Genomic DNA, 19166 nt, shown 5'->3' with positions numbered 1-19166 from the left:
GGGATTTTCCCCTACTTTCCCACGATGACGACAGATACTATACCTCTGATCCACCCTCATGTCCACCAACAGCCAAAGCGTTTAAAAGACTGTGTGAATTCAATCAAGAAGTCTATCGTGAACGAAGGACTCTCAGAACACAATCTAACCCGAAGTGTGATTGCAGTATTTTAACGTTTAACGATATAGTTCCCGCAATGTGAGTACATAATTAGAGCTACAGCAATAGAGCTTAAGCATTGTATAACCAGTTAAGCTAACATTTATAGGTGGCATGAACCAGTTCAGAACCTTGACCATGAGTGGTATATAGACGAGACACTCGATGCATACACTAGGGAGAGACCTGACCTACCACATCTAATTGGAGTGTTTGTATGTGGAACAAATCCGGACAGAGACGCTCAATCATTATCTGTTGCTGAGTTGGAAGCTATTGGGGCAATTATGGTAGAACAGATGTGGCACGGTCAGCATGCGATCTACCCGGTAGGATTTCTCTATGCCTCGAGGCACTTCCAATTCAAACGCTAATCTCCCCAACTGCTAGCTTTTACTTCTCTCGTTCATAGGCTACAAGCATGGCCGGATTACACAGGCTGTTCATTGGGGCACAGAACTCCATGTACAGTTCTCGCAATTGCTGAGCTTTGAATCGGAGGGAAACGAACTGATGGAGCTGTTCTGTCGCTATGCCACAAGTGACATGGTCGGCTGTGAGCAGAGTCCCCTATCCATATCAATTTCGGGCGTGTAGAGGAAGACCCGAAGTATGTTGTCGACAGATGCACACCTACACGCTCTACGAAGTAGTACGTCGAATGTCTTGTCTTTGCTCAACAATCTTGTCTTGTCTTGCTTTGCTCAACAATCTTATCTTGAACTCCCTTCACCACCATATCAGACACAATAGATGCCCATTTATCTTATTAAGTCATGTCATCTACCATACTTATACAACATGATATACTACTAGCCAGAGTACACAATATAGAGCGCAGAGGTTTCCAAGGTTTCACATCCAATTCTTATGATAGAACTATTTAACAATCCATATCGTGTCATTGGAAGCAGCACTGTAACTTCAGGCGGGGCTTATGTTCTAATTTTACTTCGCTCCGCTCCGCAATTATTCCATATAGATACTCGTAGATTACCCAGTCAATCTATCCGAGCGAAAAATGGAGTGAAAACTGGAGCGAGTCTCAAAGAGAACCTTGGAACAATGATGATTTGAAGCAATTTGAAAATTGGATCTATACGAAAGTTTCATTCACATCGTTGATAATGCCAAAACTGTAGAACCAAAAAAAAAAAACTGGTTCCGAAACCAAACTCGCTGTTTCATTGGGTCCCATCCACAAATCCGATGTCGTCCCTAGGTTGACCTCTCAATATCAAAATGGAAAAAAACATAGGTGTTGTGTTTTTGTTTTCCGGATGACAGGTATTTTGAACTGCCATGGAATTGAACGAATGAAGTCACTGAACTTTTGCTGATTAGCATATATATTGGAGAATGCACAGAACAACATAGACACTTTGCCTCTAACCATTTAATCCTCAACGGCAGCGACTACAAACTGTCCCCGCTGCTAGGATGGCCACATATACAAACAATTTCTAATGTTGATCTGATTCTGGGGCTGACAGAAGATGTACACCAATCCAGCAGAGAAATATCGGGGTTGACCAGATCTGCTTATATGTCCCTGGAAGCCGCTGTCGGTTTTAGCACTTTATCTTATTGTGTTCCTCGAAAGTTCAGTGGTTTGAGCCAAGCCTCCGATTGCATTTGTAGATATTTCTCTTGTTGTTGTCGGTTCCTGGGTATCCGTTAGCATCGAGGCTATGCAAAGGCAAACCGGAGGTTGAAAGTATCTTCTGTGGGAATTTTTAGTAGTTTAGGATTTGCCCTTGTATATTGATCAATTCTTTAGTTTCTTGATCCCACGCCTGTCCATATCAACTTTCGGGGTCTCGGTATTGTCACTCTGGTGCCTGCGATGCATCTGGTACTTCGTACATCCCATCCTTGCCGTGTGAGCTCGCGCCAAGCTCAAAGTGTTCTTTCTGTAGTTAGTCAATCAGCTATACATATTTAGCATCGAGCTTTAAGAGAAAGGGAAACATGTCAGTATAGTCCTGAGGGGCGGTGGATTATTGCCCATTCTGGAGTCTGGACATGTGCCCAGGTGTGCGGCGCACCTTCTCTCTCTCTCTCCCTCTTCCCCTCCCCCAAATCAAACCAAAAATGCCTCCCCCCAACAACAAGAAGAAGAAGAGGCCCTCAAAGGTAAGTCAAATGTTATCGAGGATGATATTGCATCATGTTCTGCACATAGGCCCCAGGGGCTTCATATCAAATGCTCTAGAGCTATCGTGTTGCCAGATACAATATCATATGGAGCCGATGCACATCCATGTCTGCCCAAGGGCTCTGAAGGAAACAAGCTGACTTATTGGAATGCAGAAGTGGTGCCACCACTGCAAGATGGGTGGGCACTCCGATGCCGAGTGCTACCGGCAAGTTGGTACGTGGATTCCTTTCTGTCCATCATCCAAGCCTCATACAGAATTACGACAAGATCTTACTCTCTCAAGACAATATTCCCTGGCAACAGAAAATGTACTGACACACTCTCAACAGGCAAGAAGGAAAGCCCCGCCGGAAAGAAGGGTACGTTGTCTCCTTTGATCATCGCGTCCATCTGAGCCTCATGCAGAATTACGGCGAGATATTACTCTCCCGGGCCAATTCCCCCCGTTTACACCCAAAGACGGCAACAGAAAATATGCTGATAGACTCTTACTAGGTCCAATGGAAACCCCCGCCAGAAAGAAGGGTACGTTATTTCCTTTGCTCATTGTGTCCATCCAAGTCTCATACAGAATCACGGCGAGATATTACTCTCCCGGGACAATTCCCCCCGTTCACACCCCAAGACAGCAACAGAAAATATATTAATACACTCTTACCAGGCAACAAGGAAAGCCCCGTCTCAAAGAAGGGTAAGTGGATATCCAAATCGAAAAATCCACCCTTCGCTCTCAACTATCCCTTCAAACTTGCATTCACATGTGGCATTAGTGTATCACCCGACAAAAAACTGACTTGAGCACCACATTATTAGGCAACAAACGTGTCCGGTCTCTAGACACAACGCCCCTGCCCGCGCCCTCTCCAGGTAAGCTACTAATACCACTGCTGTCCTCCCAAAGTTTTATCTCCGCGCTATGATTGGCCGAGGAACAGTCCTGTCTCTCGGACGGAGAAAATTTACGGGGGACCTCAATTGATCGAAAGTTATACTAAAATATATCTAGACCGCAAACAGAGAGAGCTGACCCTCCCCCCTTCCCCAATTCCTCCGACCTCAAAACTCGGTAAGTCTTCTCACTTGCTATGTCCTTTCCCTGCAACTAGTAGTAAATAGGAGACACTGTGTTGTTCCAGACTACCGCTTTGTCTCAGACCGCATTCAATTAGCGCACGGTTGGACACTGGCTTTATTGAAGAGCACTGACAATAGTTCATAGGAGCCAAAAGGGCCCAGGGCCCAATCATTCAATTTGGCGACCCGGTCGCCCCGGAAGAACGTACGTATAAGACACCCAGCAAAGCCTGATTCACTTTTGACTTCAAGTTTTGGCTTCTCATCTGTGTGCCCGATTGTGACTCGAAGTGATGCATTTGTCGTTTCGTTTTACCTAGTTGATTCTCCATCTGCTTGCCCTTCCAGTGTGCCTGTTCCCCTTTTCCTCAAAATTGGAACCAATCACCAGCGCTAGCCAAGCTATTCGACTCAAGCTGACCCTATAATATAGCCTCCCGCCCCCCTCTTGCTCCCTCCACCGGGGTCAGCTCGGCTGTGCGAGATGGGGATCTCAGTTCCGGTGAGCTAGTCTTCATTGCCGCGTGGTTGGTCTCGTACCGCCGCACTGGCAGTGTAGCTCTAGCCGCCGGGGCTGCGTTGGATCATTGGGCTGAGAGCTCTGTTTTGCACAGCCGGGCCCCTCGTGTGGAGGATGAATCCACTCAGGATGGCGGTGCTGCTGAGGAGGAGAAGAAGAAGGAGGAGGAGGAGGAGGATGAATGGGAGGACATCGATGAGTAGGGGGCACGGGGGCGAGAACGGGCCCCAATATATCAATACAAGTCTCTGGGTCGGCCCTCAACAGCCTTTGCACTGTAACCTCGTAGACTGAAGCTCCAGATGAATCTTCAAACGACGACCATACGGGCTGTAGAGCCCCCTTGACTGCCTCTTTCGTCCCAAACACACTACCATAGCAGTAGCTTTGCTCTTCAGCTGGATTATTTCAATGTCTGAATTTAGATTAATCCGATAGCAAAGGGCACTGTGCTGATGAAATAGCTCCTCTACACTCAGCCTCGGGTAAAGGGACTGAAAACAGCTGGACACGGCCTCGTACAAATGTATAATTGGAAACATCTCTCAACACTACAACTCAACCTGCACAGCAATCATGCTCTCCGACATGAACCCAGTTACAAACAACCAAGCTAGCTTCTTTCCATCCCGAGGCTCAACGGGAACCAAGACAGCCGCACTGGCAGTCCGGATCCTCATTCCATCATCCTCGAACAACAACTTCTTCTCCCACTCACCGGTAGCCGGCAGGAACCGCGTATACCACACCTGCGAAGCATCAGTGGCATTCTCATCCTTAGCATTGACAGGCAGGTAGATAGCCTGCGAGATACCAGCAACAACAAAGCCACTGGCATCGTCCTCACCCGTGCGGTACGGGTCCGCATAGTAGCTTGGGTTATCGGTGACAGTGTCAAAGGGAATAGTGGCGTGGATCTCGATAGAGTGGTTTGACTGCGGGGAAGAGACGTAGAGCTCGCCGCCGACAGCGCTGGAAATAATCATTTCCTTGTCTGTGCGTCCATGACCGAGACCGTTGTTGTTCCAGAGTCCCGTCAAAGCAACTGAGGCATCGACACTGGCCTCCTTGCTAGGGTTCTCGAGCTGAACGTGGATAATGCTAGACCATTTCGCGGAAGGCCAGACATCCTCCACGATACGCATGAGGCCATCACGATAGAAGTGGTCGTTGGTAACGTAGAAAGAAACGGGACTCTCTGCGTAGATATCATTGGGAGTCTCTATAAGCGGGTGATGAATCGAGCGCACATGCTGGACAGTCTGCGACTCTAGGACGTGGTGGAAGAGCTCGATCTGAGACCTGGCCTTGTGGACGCCTTCGGGCTCACCGGCCTCAAAGTAGGCCGGATTGGGCAAGTGGTTGACAGCGAAGATATAGACAGCGTCAGGCTGGTCTGGGTCTTCAATAACGTCAATTCCATGGGTAACAAAGGGACCATCAAAGTCAGTGAAAGCCAGACGGCTTGATTTCATGGTCTGTACAAGTAGTTCTGGTTAGCAGAGCTCCACACGCCAAGGCTAAGAACGGACCTTGGGATCCACAATGTGAATGGAGCCGCGGGTCCTCGGCTGCAACAAGTTTCCGAGAGGCGGGAACCAGCTGAAGCGCGTGCTCTTGTGGTCTTCGCATGCGGTGAACAGTAGGTTCGCCGGACGGTAGTGGTGCACATCTTCGCAGTGGATGGTATCGGCGATGTAGATAGGACCTTGGCCTTCACCGAACACTGTCGGAGTTGGCGTGAGGAAGACACCTCCAACGCGAATGACGTGACTGACTGGGCCAGCCAGGAAGGCAATTAGGGCGGCGACCAGGCCGAAGGTGAGGGTTGTTCCTAATCCCATGATGAGAATTGCGGAGAGAAAGAGAAGTGCAACAGAAGAAAACCCAGAGTAGTCCCCATGCCATTATTAATTGTACAGCTTTGTGGAACCTCGCGAAGTTAGCTTCGAGTAAAGATCGCCCCAAGACGCGGGGTGGAGCGCGGGATGTTATCATACCTCGGCCTCTACGAGCATGTCAACTCAATACTGAAGGAAGTCTCTGGTAAAAAAAAGAATAAGCAATTGCAATTAAAGAAACTAAATCGAGATCTTTTTGCGATTTTTCTGTTTCCGCTCAAGTTCCAACAAAGAAAGGTCAATCTCATTAAGTCTGAGCCAAAGGACTAGACCTGGCATTCCGAAAAATTAAGTGCAAATTCCCATTCCCTTTCCCATTCCCATAGCATGCATCTCATGAACTTGTGCGTCTTTAGTGCGCGGATTGTCTGGCATCCAGGAACTCTTGATCGCTAGCATCGAGAACGTCGTACTCTTCGTCGGTGAGGAAGCCGGCGTCAGTGTCGTCGTCAAGGCTGAGGCTTTCGACCCCATCGAGGACATCACACTCTGAGGAGTTGGACAGAGTGGGTGCCTGTGGAGCAGGGGCTTCGAACTGCAGGGTGCTCGATGCCGGAGACTCCTTCTCAAGTTTGGGGAAGATCATAACACTGCCTTTAGCTTCGGGTTCCGCGGGAGAATCAACCTCCGAAACTGCCTCAACCTCTGACACTGCCTGCACCTCCACATCGCACCACAGACGGTGACCGATAGCCAGGCCGTTGGGGAGCTTCAGGCGCCAGTAGGAGATGGCGGTACCCTCGCGACTGGGAGTGCGCAGATTGACAGTGAACTCGGCATTGCCACCTGCCTCAACTGGGGCCGGCAGCTTGTTGCTTTCCATCGCCGAGCGAATAGACTCAACGCTGGAGGGGTGGTTAAGTTCCACGTTGAACATGGTATCTCCTCCAACAAAGCGCACATCACAGCCAGCGGGCCATGCTGTGGGTCCAGGGTTGTGAAGAGTCCAGGTCTGGCGGAACATGGTGTCAGGCGCCATCTTAGTGCCGTCGGTGATGGTGTCACAGATGAAATAGGCCTTGTACTCAACCTCCTCAGTTTCCTCGGTCTTGATGGTCTCGGCCACGGGTGACTCGACGTTCACAGGTGTGGGAGACTCAACCTCGAAGGGCTCCTTCTCCTCTTCGGTGGCCATCTCTGAAACGGTGGATTCTTCTTCAACAGTCTCCTTCTCATCAGTGGCCGTTTGAGAGGGGCTGAAATGAGGGGGTTGATCACCCAGAGCGACTGCTCGGTTCGAGCCGTCATCACCCATGGTGCTCACGGTCACGCTACGAACGGGGGTCTTGAACTTGACCAGTGGGTGAGTGCGGTTGTGGTGATCGGTGGGAAGGGCCTCGCAGCTTGCACAGAAGTCGGTATCATCGCACACAGCGCACTTGTAACGAACGCCGTTGATGTAGCTCTGTGCAGGCTTGTTCTTGCAGAGAGGGCCATCACAGAAAATACCATAGTGGACTTCATGCTCACGTGCAGCCTCGCCGATAGTATCGTAGATTGGAACGAAGCGATGGTTGGGGTGGCTCTCAGAGGAGTTCACAATACACTCCGGGCAGAGATCCCAATCAGGGCACGCCAGGCACTTGTGACGGACGCCAACGATGCGCTTGTCGCATCCATCGCAGACAGCCGCATGGCGGAACTGGCGGCCAGGCAGGCAGCGAGATGTGATGAGATTCTTCAGGCAGAAGTTACGGTCAGATCCGAGGTGGAAAGTGTGACCAGGGTGGTGGCCATGCTTGTCTCGGAGGAGGCAGCGAAGGCAAAGGTCGTAGTCTTCGCAATCATTGCAGCGTACAAGATTGCTCTCGTCTGCTTCTGCTCATTGTCAGTACTGGGAAACGATAGATGAACTTGGAACCAAGAAGATGTAAAAGAACTTACCACGACAGCATCCATTACAAATTGGCTTGTCTTCGCCCTGAACGGCAGCATCCAAACAAGGCGAAGGGGTAGCTGGCTCTGGAATGAATTCTTGGACTGACTCAGGGACGTGGACCACCGGCTTGGTGATCACCTCGCGCTTAACCTGGATGGGGAGGTGGATGGGAAGCTGGACGGGGGCTTCGATCGAGGGTCCACGGGGAGGAATAATCTCAGTGGTACTGTTGGTGACGGCACCGTCTTTGACAATTCTCTTGATCAGCCAGTGGCCATCGCCGCCGCAAGTTGCACCTGCAGTGACACACTGTGGGCACAAGTCGTAGTCTCCGTTCTCGCAAATGCTGCAGTGGTAGTGACCGTTGGCAATGGAGCGACCGCATTTGTTGCAGTCGATGCAGAACATGCCGTTGGGGGAGTTGTGAGAGATGACTGGGAACTGATGCTTGTCTGCCTCCATCTCGAAACTGCGGAAGCGAGGTTGACCATAGGTGTGCTGCTTCTCATGGTGAAGAGTTGGGGCGGTTTCCACGGGTGGCATATTAGGGGAGTGGAAGTGGCAGCGGGGCTCAAGACAGTCTCAAGGTAATTGTGACGAGGCTGGTTGAACTCCATCGTGGGCTCTGAAGGAATGGGCGTTGATGATGTGTCGAGTGTGGAAACCTTGATACGAAGCTTGGATTTGGCCTTGGCAGCTCGGTAAAGCTGCTTGTAGACTCCTACGTTGTCACAGTCCAGGCGAACGTAAGAGCCGGCGCTGTCGGAATAACGTTCGAGGATGACGTTGACATCCGCAGGAACGCCGAGAAGGGTTCGAAGCTAAACTCAATCTTAGTCAATGTGATGCAACTGAATCACGATGAACGAGGAAGTGACTGGAGTGTGAGAAGATATCAAAAGTCCAGAGAGTAAGACTTGATGATGATCATGATAAGGAAATCGGCTAGATGGCCGGTCGGGGGAAGCTTGTGTGGAGACTTACCATCCGGGGGAGGATTTGGGCTTTGAGGTCCTTCAAAGGCAGCTTGAAGCGTCGATTGCTGTCATTGTACAGGACCTTGACAGTAACCAGGTGCTCTGGGCCCGGGTGAGTTGGAGCTGGTGTTGCCATGATGTATGATGAAATGCAAGATGGAGTGGATACCAACTGCCTAGGCAGCAGTACCGTTTAAGGGCTTAAGAAAAGAGGATAGTATTTGAGGATTACAGAGAAGTGGAAGAGGATGAAGGGATACAAGGAAGGGAAGAACTATGAAGATGGAAATAGATGAAGCAGAGGATCGGGGAGAGGGAAGTTGTACAGAGTCGAACTGAAGGGAAAAAGGTGGAGAGGACGGGGTCAGCTGCCGACGGATAAAGTCGGGTAGGCGGTGAGGATGTGCAGAATATGGCGTCAGAAGTCGATTGCCAAGCGGTCTGCACGTCCTTTGTTCTTCGTGACTGGACGCCCGACAGAGGAGGGGTGCAGAAGATCATCGAATAGGAAACAGGACACTAATTATGAGGTCATGCATAGTGATATTGGATTTCATTGCCCGATTGGATGCTAGAAATTGAGAAAAGGGCTAGAACCGTGTGCTACGTGATTCCAGTGATGTGGAGTAAAATAGGAATAAAAATAAAAAAAAGGTGGACATGACGGGAGAAACGCTCAAATGCAGTGATCTAACGACGGCCAATATAAGTCATAAAAACAGAAGATTAGGATAGGAGATCAGGCATGGCTAGTGAATGTGAGATGGCAATAATGAAGGTGCGAGGGAGGTCATGTGAAGGAAAGAAGATGTTGAGAAGGAAGAGATGGAAAAGATGGCAGAAATGTCATATGAGAGTGAGGGCAGTCTCACTATCCATAGTATTGGCCAGGCTGGGGGTAGTAGATGGTACCCGGGGGAGTCATCATCCCACCCATGCCAACCACACCCCCAGGACCAGCCCCAGGACCTGGGGCTGTTCCCCCATAGGGGTGATTGGCATCATAGAAGTAGACAGTGCCACCAGATTCGTGGGCGACGGTACCAGGCTGCGATGGTTGTTCACCAGCTGTGTAGGGCATGTGTTGCTGCCCGGGGAAGTTGGGAACGGAGGCCCCGGGCCCCACGGGTCCATTGTAACCCGCGTATTCGGGACCCGAACTCGGGTAGTACATGCCAGCAGGTGGATAATTCGGAGGATAATACCCAGGTTGCTGGTATGAATAAGGTTGGAAAGGAGCGGCATGGATGGCCCGCTCCGGGATTTGGGAGAGTGGAGTGGCCGAAGGCTGACTAGGCGGCCCATGGGAATTCATCTCATGCCCATGGGGGCCTTTAACCGGAAGGGGGACCTGATGATGGAAAGGTTGTTCTTGCTGGGGCTGGGGTGGATTGAAATGGAAGGGGAAGGTCACCGGGCTTTCAATATCAGCCACGGAGACGGTCTTTTGAGGACGAGGCTGATGCATAGGAATTGGGGCGGGTCGACTTTCCCGGTAGGCCGGGTGTGGCATGGGCATAGCCATCGTGGGGCCAAATGGCGGGATCCCAACGGGGGGACGGGGTGGAGGAGGAAGACGGACAGCGGGCTTCGGTTCGGTGGGGATTGTGGGTCTGGAGTAAACAGACCCCGCAGGTGATGGCCACCCGTCCTGGGAGGGCGGCATGCCAAAGGAAGAGCGGCGGCTGACAACGCTCGGTGTGTACGAAGAGTTAGGGTAGTAGCTAGGACGACGTCCACTGTACCAGCCACCACCCCGACCCCCTCGTCCACGAGATACTTGATTCGGCCGCAGCGCACGAGGGATGAAAATGAAGGAGCGTTCGACTGATGGGAATATATATCGGGGAGGCTGGCTAGGGAGAGAGATTCGAACTGGCTTATCGCGTCGCAAGGGAGGCCGATGTTGAGGGAGACGGGTGTGGAGTCTCTTTGGCACAGCAGCGAAATGGACTGGGCTGGTCATTCCGGGCAAGGACACAACGACAGGCACACTGCCGACCAACGTCGTGCTCGAGAATGATCGATTGGGCGGATCAGACCTTGGTGCGGTGGGAACTGGTGCAATAGGATTAGGCATTGCGGGGTTTTGCTTTTGTGAAGATTTCTCATCGCCGGCCACCGTATCATGAAGGTCGTGTGCCCATTGTCCTCCACTGGCATCGGCTTTGGACGATCTTCCCAGTCATGTTAGCAGGAAACATAATCTAGATCACAGACAGCAGACCTACCTTCGCGAATTTCCGTCCACAATAAGACCATATGGGCGAGACTTGCTCTTGCTAGACCGATTGCCGTTTTCTGTCGACCGTTTATCGTGAAGGAAGAAGCTGCCGCGAGTAGGGACGAAAGCTGGGTTCTGCTCTCGCTCCTTGACATATTTCTCGTTCTCACGACGTTTTTTAGATGCCAAGCTATTCTGTCTCGGTTCAGTGGGAGGGGCAGATGGTGTTCTGCCGGTGTGAGGCTCCCGCTGTTCTCGGGGCTGGTCCAGGTGAACCTCCGCCGTGCTGCCATTGTCTGAGACCTTCAACCCGTTGAACATTGCCTCTGTATCCGAAACCGTTGTCTTGGATCCTCGCTTGCCGGGTGAAGCGGAGCTGTTTCGTGTAGAGTTCGTGTTGTGACCGTTGACCTGCTTGCTCTTTGCCGACGGTGTGACCTCATCCTCACTTTCTTCACTTACTTCCCCATCCGCGTCCTCGTCCTCTTGGTTGCTGTCCACGGTTCCCTCACTCAAAGAGTCATCGCCTATGTCTCCAGCCATTGAGCCCTCATCCTCGCCATCGTCCCCATGCCTCTTTCTGCGGCTGGCTCCGATATGACGTCGAGGAGGAGCCATGGTGGAGACACGAGGGAGCACTTGAGACGGCTGGAATGAATCCTACCGGTGATGTTCACTGCGTAGCACCAGCAGATATGAGCGAGGGGCCCAAGGAAAAGGAGCGAGATTCGTTGGGAGAGACCGATGTTGGAGCAAGGACGAAGAACCGGAAAGTAACCAAACCACCGAAACAGAGCTATTGAATCCAATATAGAATATAAAAGGGACGCCTTCACAAAGGCGGAGAAGAGAAATGAAAAGAGCAAGGGGGGGCAATAAGAAAGAAGATGCAGCCCAATAAAAATGAGAAGCACAGAGAGAAGAAGAAGAGAGAGAGACTCACTCCAGAACGGCATCCATCGCCAGAGACGTCAGGCGGGTCTAGCCCGGGCGGTATGTTTCTGCCAATTCGGGCCCAGAATTCCTCTACTTTATTTTTGTTAGTGTCCGACTAAATCTTGACGACCTCCCTTCTGCTGTTCTTTGCTGAGAGCAGATATTGTTCCATCTCGTGGACCCCGGACGCTAGGGTGGAATTGGTTGTGCCCTGTTAGGTCTATGCAGGATGTTGTGGTATGCTGGGTCGGAAGTATACATGACCTTTGCCACAAGCTGTACTACAGAGAGGACTCGATAGCCTGTAATATTGACTCGTAAATAAATTTTGGGTACCGAGGAACTGAACATAATACACTGATCTACAGGGTATAGGAAAGCAACGACTCAAATCCATGCATCGAAAAAACGAAAATGTCGGATCGCCTCTAGTCGAAGGTGACCTTTTTGCCCTGAGCCTCGACAATACCACCACTGAGCTTCTGCACAGTTTCCTTGGAGTAGCGAGACTCGTCGATGGGCTCTGATCTTTTCTTGTAACGGGGCTTTTCTTGTGGTGCACCCTCTTCGGTGATCGCGGGTCCATCCTTCTTTTCGGCATCCTTGCCGAAGCGCTTCTTGTATCGTGTAGACGCATCTTCGGCGAACTCCATTCGCATACGGCGACCGAACAGTTGGTTTACCCAGATGCGATTCATCTTGGGCTTGAGCTTTTTCGACTTCTTCTTCTCAGTGGCCGAGTCGGATTCACTGTCAGAGGGATCGTCCTCTTGGCCGTCGTCCTCCTTGACCAGAACGAATCCTCTCACCGCTGCTTCCGCCGCGGCAAGCTCTTCGAATTCCACCCAGGCATATCCCTTGCATTTTCCTGTATCTTGGAAAGTCGCCATATGCACATTGTTGACCTTTCCGCACTTGCTGAAGTTCTCCTCGAGGGATTCCTTGGTGACATCGAAGCTCAGGTTACCGACGAAGAGTCGCTTGGATGGAGGGTGACCAGGCTTGGCGGCAGCGCCGGCGGCATTTTCTTGTCTCTCGGACTTCTCAGGACGACCCTCGTAGCTCTTGGCATCCTTGATGAGTACGCGGCGGCCAGTCATGAGCTGCTCGCTCAGGCCAATTGCCTCTTTCAGCGCCTTCTTGTTGGTGAAGTCGACGTAAGCGAAGCCCCGATTCTGGGGCCGTCCAAACCTCTCGGGTCCCTTGGGGAGGTGGATTCGAGTGATTGCGGACTCGGAGATATCGGAGTTGGCGGTGAAGAACATGCGCAGTTCTTCCCTGGTCACTGTGAAAGACAAGTTTCCGATCCAAACACCATATTCAGATCGTTTGCTTGGAGTGGCCTCCTCCTCGAGATCCTTGGTATCATCGATATCGTTGTGCTTGCTGGACTTGCTGGACTTGCTGGACTTGGGTTTCTCCGCATCCTCGGTGTCGATACCCTTGTCTTTGTTCTTCTTCGCTTTGCGCAGCGCCTTTTGGAGACCGGTTCCGGTGCATCGACGTCGATTTCTAGCTCGGGGCCATCTTGGAGCTTGCGCTTCTTGCTGCTGATGTCTTCTGTATCGGACATTATGAAAAATGTATAGAATTAAAAATGACAGTAAAAGTCACGAATGTATTGAGACTCGAAGAAATTCGATCGGCGATAATTAATTTTTTTACGGCGGACCGGACCCGCCTCCGACGCAGCCCGTGACACCGGGTCTAGCTCTTGGCGCGATCGCGTAGGAACCTCATCCCCTTCAACCTCTCCATCCCACGTACATCCCGGTCCACCATGGCGGAACCTCACGACAACACATCTGTGCCCGAGCACCAGCCCGAGGCTCATAATCTGGCACCACCTCCTGCGAAACAATCAGTCCGATCTTTCAAGTCCGTATCCTCCCATCTCAACTGGGATAACAATGCTGACTGACCTCGTCTTCAGGAAGAAATATGCCAAGCTCAAAGTCAAGTTTGAGTTAGGCACACGCGAGAGCGAGAAGCTGATTCGGGAGGAATTGCGCATTGATGACCTATCAAAACGCATCCAGGAACAGAACGAGTATGTCTCTTTGTCATCCCTTCTGTGAAGCTGCTAACGCTGTTAGTCAATTACTCGAGGTCCTTCTCGAATTCAACGAGAGCTTACATGTTCCTCCTGAAATGCGGTTCGGACTGAGCATGCCGAATGACCCTCCCTTGCACCCCGCCACAGAACAAGAGATCTTACCTTTGATCAACGATGCAACCCTCGCAAAGCAGGCGTGGGCTGAGGCTAAGGCTGGACTTGCTGCCGGCAGTATCGACACAAGCGCATACCGCATGATTGAAGAAAACATCAAGCGCAACAAAGCGTTTGCGCCGTCCCAACACTACGGCTCTCTATCACAAACTGACCACGCCAGCCTGGAGGCTGCCGCTCAAGGCAGGAAATCCGACAGCGACAGTGAGCGCCAGCTTGGATACCTCACGCCCGAGCATGAAACGGAGTTTTATCTCGCTTTGGATGCCAAGCTTGGTGACAAAGCCGCAGCGGCAGAGCTTGCCCGCATCCCAGATAGAGCAACTTTTGCAGAGCGCGAGCGCGATCGGTCTATCAGAAACCCGGCTTCAGTGTATAACTGGCTGCGTCGCAACCAACCGCAAACCCTGCAAGACAATGAGGGTGCTTCTGAGAAGTCATCATCGAGACCTTCCAACCAGCGATCTTCCAAGCGAGCACCGGCTCAGCGCAAGGACGAGGACATGTATGATGAAGATGGAACTGAGACACAACCCACACCCAAGAACAAGCGCAAGCGCGAAGAGGATACAGGGTACCGACCCAAGGGAGGCAGCAGCCGGTCCAAAAAGAAGAAAGAGGAGCCCAATCCTAGTGCAAACAAAGCCGCCAAGAAACCTTAGGCTTGCGTTGCACAGTATAACCGGATCTTGACTATGTGTATTACTACGGGCGTTGGGTTTGAACTTGGGGAAGCTGATCATCACAGCAATTATCTCTGGGTATTTTTGTTACCATAGAGCATTGAAATTCGCAAAATTAGCCACAATAATAGTGTACCAAAATCTCATGGGCTACTTTGAAGCAAGTTAAACATCGAACTCTGGAACTAGCAACTTCGTTAGTTATATAGTGGATCGACCCGCACGTGATCGGGATTTTCCTCAGATCTTGCCCCGGCTGGGAGCTACCTCGATTCCCATGTCAACGCCGTTTTCAAAGCCATCCACCTTTTTTCATAGGCAGAATAGCGCAAAATGGGTATCACAATTCTACCCCCAGTAGTAGAGGACCTCGGTCCCTACCAATCCGACTCCGAAGATTCCATGTCCATGGACTCCGATCAAGATGTTGAAATGACCGGTGTCTCTCGTCCTCACAAGCGCCCTCGTTTACAATCAAAGTCCAACATTGGCACCGGAATTGTTACCCCCGGTGAAGTTGTCACAGATGATCCACAGTGGATGAGGTGGGTGGTCTCAAGAGGCTGCGCAAAATGCGCGGGGCTCTACCTTTTTTTTTAAATTTGTCCAAACTAACAACATGCAGAGGTCACGGTACCTATATGAACCCCCTCTCAACATCCATCATTGCCACCGTTGCCGGAACCGTTCAGAAGACAAATAAGCTACTCTCCGTGCACCCATTGCGCGCGCGCTACACACCCGAAATTGGAGATTTAGTGGTCGGCCGCATTGTTGAAGTGCAATCTAGACGCTGGAAGGTGGATATCTCTGCGCCATTGCTCGCACAACTCCCACTCTCCGCAATCAACTTGCCCGGCGGTATTTTGCGCCGACGAACGAGTGCCGACGAGCTCCAAATCCGAACATTCTTCAGCGAGGGTGACCTGGTCATCGCCGAAGTGCAGAACGTGCACCAGGATGGCTCAGCATCACTACACACACGCTCCTTGAAGTACGGCAAGCTGCGGAACGGTATCTTCCTCGCTGTGACGGGAACCGGAGGCAGTGGATCAGCCGGCGCTTCTGTCAAGGGCGGCATCGGGGCTTCTGCCGCTGTGGGTAGTGCTCTGGCAGCGCCGGGAGGGTCTGGCACCGGTGGTGTGGTGCGGTCTCGTCGACAAGTCTGGACTTATGAAACTGCCAACGGCGGTGGTCTGGTAGATATCATCCTCGGAGTCAACGGCTACATCTACATTTACAAGCACACTGACGGGGCAGATGCTGCCTCTTCGACTACGGAGAATGTTTCAATTACCCGACTCGAAGAGGTGGCATCGAGTACGATCTACTCGAGCCAGAACGACGACATTTCGCCACAGACTCGGAGGGAGATTGCACGGTTGTCCCAGTGCATCCAAGTCTTGGTCCAGTATGGAGTGCGTGTGGATGAGGATACAGTCGTTGGTTCTTATGAGGCTAGTCTCCAGGTAGACCTTGAGGTTGGCGATGATGAAGATGAAGAAGATGAGTGGCGACAGGAAGGCCGTGAATATCTCGAGGGTGCTAAGAGCCGGCGCATCATCGAGTTGCTCGGTCAGAAGAAGGTTTAGCTCGACATTATAACCCCTATATGTATGATAATGATACCAAAATCTTTCCACCAGTTTCAGTGTTGTAGACTTGGCATGGAGAAAACTCCAGTACAATATAATCTTATATGATCCAGGCGGGTCGGCCGCTCCAGTACTTCGTAGTTTGATGGGAGATGTAAACGATACATATGAATGTAAGTAGAAGAGGGTGGGAAGCACCTGGGCAAGCTAATAATTGTAGACAGCGAGATCACATGACATGACTATAGTGAAACCGTCCGGGTCATTATCCAACATGGACCGTAAGCGACTTCGGTCAATCTCGAAAAGTAAAACTTGACCGTTTTGAAATCCAATGGCCACCTGGTCGCCTTGCACAATACAACATTGTGAGACCAAATCCGATGGAAGCCGAAGGAAGGGTATCTCTTCATGACATATCCCCTGATTCCTGACGTGAATTTCTCCCAAGGGCTCCGTAGTAGAATCCGTGGCAATGCTTCTTCCACCCCTCGGGAGATCCTCGAGACTGATTCGACCTATGTTTGTTGCGAGGCATCGGTCATCTGACGAGAATTTGATGGTATATATGTTCTCCGATGTCTTGATTTCTTTGATTTCTTGACATGAACGGGACGTCAAGAGGCTCCTGAAAGTACGCCCAAAATGTTTGGAGCCTTGCGGAGATTTAGTGACATCCCAAAGCCTGATAGCGCTGGATGAGCTAGAGGCGAGCTTATCACCCTCTGAAGAGAAGGCCATAGCCGTGACTGGGTGATAGTGTCCTTCTAGAGTCCCCTGAAGGGTCCCAGTTGTGGAGTCCCAGAGCTTGATAGTGTTGTCACGAGCGCCAGATGCGATTTGGTTCCCATTTGGGGAAAATTTGACAGTATTGACCCAGTCAGAGTGGCCTACCAAGGTTTGATGGCTCCCTGTCCTGATATCCCACAGCTTGATGTCGTTTTCAAACGCGCTAGAAACCACCTCGGTACCATCTGGGGAAAAGGCCACATCTGTGACCGATTTAGAGTGGCCGATCAAGGTCTTCTGGAGATCTCCTGTTATTGCGTCCCAAAGCTTGAGTGTAGAGTCTTCTCCAGATATGATGTTTTTGCCATCTAGAGAGAAGGCCATGGCTGTGACTGCGCCAGAGTGGTGTGCTAAAGGCTTCTGAAGATTAACCATTGTGGTATTCCATAACTTGATAGTTTCGTCGGAAGATCCTGAGATGATCTGCTTACTATCTGGAGTAAAGGCCACAGAATTGACCCAGTCAGAGTGGCCCCCCAGAGTCTGTTGCAGCTCGGTCGTTGCGGTATCCCATAGCTTAGTCGTTTTGTCAAAAGAGCCAAAGGCAAGCAGTTTGCCATCGAGGGAAATGGCCAAAGCTGTGACGGGGCCAGAGTGGCCTACCAAAGTCTTTTGAACATTGGCTGTTGCAGTATCCCAAATCTTGATTGTGTGATCATGAGCACCAGAGACAATCTGTTTACCATCCGAAGAGAATGATATAGCTGTAATTTGACTGGAATGGCCCGATAGGCATTTCTCGAGATCTCCCGTCCTAGGATTCCACAGCTTGATAGTGGTATCATCAGAGCCAGAGGCGATCTGTTGGCCATCTGCAGAAAAGGCCACAGCTGTAACTGGGCCAATATGGCCTATGAGAGTTTTCTGTATTTTTCCAGTTGTAGAGTCCCATAGTTTAAGAGTGTAATCCCAAGAGCCAGAGAGGATTTATTTGCTGTCCGGAGAGAAGCTCACAGCACTTACACGGCTAGAGTGGCTTTCAAGAGATCTGTATACATCTCCCGTCGTAGAGTCCCATAGCTTCACGGTATCATCATCAGAGCCAGAAGCAATGTATTTGCCATTTAGAGAGAAAGCCACGGTATTGACTGAGGCACGGTCGTTTTTCAGAGTCTGGACCAGCGATGACCAATTTTCCTCCATTTTAGGTGGTTTTCGCAACCAAATGGGAATTTTGTTCATGCTTTTCGTCTTCACAATGCTTGATTCGGGACTGAAGATGATAGCAGAGCTGTAGATCTGCAGCGGCCAATTCGCTATAGTGTGATAGTGTCGTGACAAAAATCGTGTAGCATCTTGCACAAGTGAGGATAGGCAAGAGTGATCCTATATCAAGCTGGTCAGCAAAGATGCTAGGTAATTAAAGACTTGATACTAACTTTTGCCAGGTTTGCTAGTGTTTTCAATGCTTCCATGGTCTGTGGAAGCTTTCCTAGTAGACTCACACATTCCAGCCATTCCAAGAACTTTGTTTGGAGGAATATGATGACTGTGTCGATCAGAGCGAGGTTGGTTTGTGGAACCAGGGGTTTCTTGGTATCCTCGAGATGTTGCACCCAGAAAGTAGCTGCATAGTCCACTCTAGCTAGTAGAACGTTGTCTCTCTCATCCTTCAGTCCTTTCAAAGATTTTGGTGTTGAATCAGGTCGTGTTAATTCAACAAGATTTGCCGTCAATCTTTCAGACAGATATGACAAGCATCCGAGTGCGATTTCGTCGGGGCCAAAATGTTCGCCGGAAAAGAAGACGGATTGTGCATATTTTCCGGCCAGAAAGTCACGAGCAGATTTATGAACAAACTCGATCTTATTCTCATGGAGCTTGATGAATGAAGCACATTGATCCACAAGTAGTTCGATGGCATCTTCTTGATCGGTAAGACCAGTCACACTGCGAATTTCCTCCAGCTTCAAGGGTCGGTATACCAGCATCATCACTTTCAACAGTCTGGTATATTTCTGTACATCAGTACTCTTGCCCCTGCTTAGCTGATTGATTATTTGAGTGTAAAAAGCTTCAAGGCCAGACGGTAAGTTT

The 19166-nt window shown here is 50.6% G+C and overlaps 8 protein-coding genes across 8 annotated transcripts; 3 read left to right on the top strand and 5 right to left on the bottom strand.

Annotated features, from left to right (window-relative positions):
- Positions 1 to 2494: 2494 nt before the first annotated feature.
- On the top strand, positions 2495 to 4118 carry N7506_005086 (uncharacterized protein; the record flags this gene model as incomplete). Its single annotated transcript, XM_056954380.1, has 4 exons — positions 2495 to 2534; positions 2651 to 2680; positions 2817 to 2846; positions 3829 to 4118. 4 exons carry the CDS (start codon positions 2495 to 2497, stop codon positions 4116 to 4118), a joined length of 390 nt encoding a protein of 129 aa, XP_056813269.1.
- A 348-nt stretch (positions 4119 to 4466) lies between these two features.
- On the bottom strand, positions 4467 to 5759 carry N7506_005085 (serum paraoxonase/arylesterase family protein; the record flags this gene model as incomplete). Its single annotated transcript, XM_056954379.1, has 2 exons — positions 4467 to 5393; positions 5448 to 5759. The coding sequence occupies 2 exons, from the start codon at positions 5757 to 5759 to the stop codon at positions 4467 to 4469; spliced, it is 1239 nt and encodes a 412-aa protein (XP_056813268.1).
- Positions 5760 to 6168: 409 nt separating this feature from the next.
- N7506_005084 (ZZ type zinc finger domain protein) lies at positions 6169 to 8808 on the bottom strand (the record flags this gene model as incomplete). The annotated part of the gene is made up of 4 exons (XM_056954378.1): positions 6169 to 7631; positions 7701 to 8164; positions 8230 to 8516; positions 8680 to 8808. 4 exons carry the CDS (start codon positions 8806 to 8808, stop codon positions 6169 to 6171), a joined length of 2343 nt encoding a protein of 780 aa, XP_056813267.1.
- A 735-nt stretch (positions 8809 to 9543) lies between these two features.
- On the bottom strand, positions 9544 to 11514 carry N7506_005083 (uncharacterized protein; the record flags this gene model as incomplete). The annotated part of the gene is made up of 2 exons (XM_056954377.1): positions 9544 to 10849; positions 10904 to 11514. 2 exons carry the CDS (start codon positions 11512 to 11514, stop codon positions 9544 to 9546), a joined length of 1917 nt encoding a protein of 638 aa, XP_056813266.1.
- A 746-nt stretch (positions 11515 to 12260) lies between these two features.
- On the bottom strand, positions 12261 to 13405 carry N7506_005082 (putative RNA binding protein Rnp24; the record flags this gene model as incomplete). The annotated part of the gene is given in 2 exon segments (XM_056954376.1): positions 12261 to 13307; positions 13319 to 13405. The coding sequence occupies 2 exon segments, from the start codon at positions 13403 to 13405 to the stop codon at positions 12261 to 12263; spliced, it is 1134 nt and encodes a 377-aa protein (XP_056813265.1).
- A 207-nt stretch (positions 13406 to 13612) lies between these two features.
- N7506_005081 (uncharacterized protein) lies at positions 13613 to 14724 on the top strand (the record flags this gene model as incomplete). The annotated part of the gene is made up of 3 exons (XM_056954375.1): positions 13613 to 13710; positions 13766 to 13882; positions 13929 to 14724. The coding sequence occupies 3 exons, from the start codon at positions 13613 to 13615 to the stop codon at positions 14722 to 14724; spliced, it is 1011 nt and encodes a 336-aa protein (XP_056813264.1).
- A 354-nt stretch (positions 14725 to 15078) lies between these two features.
- N7506_005080 (exosome non-catalytic core subunit RRP4) lies at positions 15079 to 16337 on the top strand (the record flags this gene model as incomplete). Its single annotated transcript, XM_056954374.1, has 2 exons — positions 15079 to 15290; positions 15371 to 16337. The coding sequence occupies 2 exons, from the start codon at positions 15079 to 15081 to the stop codon at positions 16335 to 16337; spliced, it is 1179 nt and encodes a 392-aa protein (XP_056813263.1).
- Positions 16338 to 16547: 210 nt separating this feature from the next.
- Positions 16548 to 19060, bottom strand: N7506_005079 (G-protein beta WD- 40 repeats containing protein; the record flags this gene model as incomplete). Its single annotated transcript, XM_056954373.1, has 3 exons — positions 16548 to 17993; positions 18093 to 18455; positions 18509 to 19060. The coding sequence occupies 3 exons, from the start codon at positions 19058 to 19060 to the stop codon at positions 16548 to 16550; spliced, it is 2361 nt and encodes a 786-aa protein (XP_056813262.1).
- Positions 19061 to 19166: the final 106 nt, after the last annotated feature.

This window comes from Penicillium brevicompactum (genome assembly GCF_028827555.1).
Source record: "Penicillium brevicompactum strain IBT 35665 chromosome Unknown utg000003l_segment0_segment0, whole genome shotgun sequence".
NCBI lineage: Eukaryota > Fungi > Ascomycota > Eurotiomycetes > Eurotiales > Aspergillaceae > Penicillium > Penicillium brevicompactum.
The sequence above is the reverse complement of the archived record's forward strand: the minus strand, read 5'-3'. Positions and strand labels throughout refer to the sequence as shown.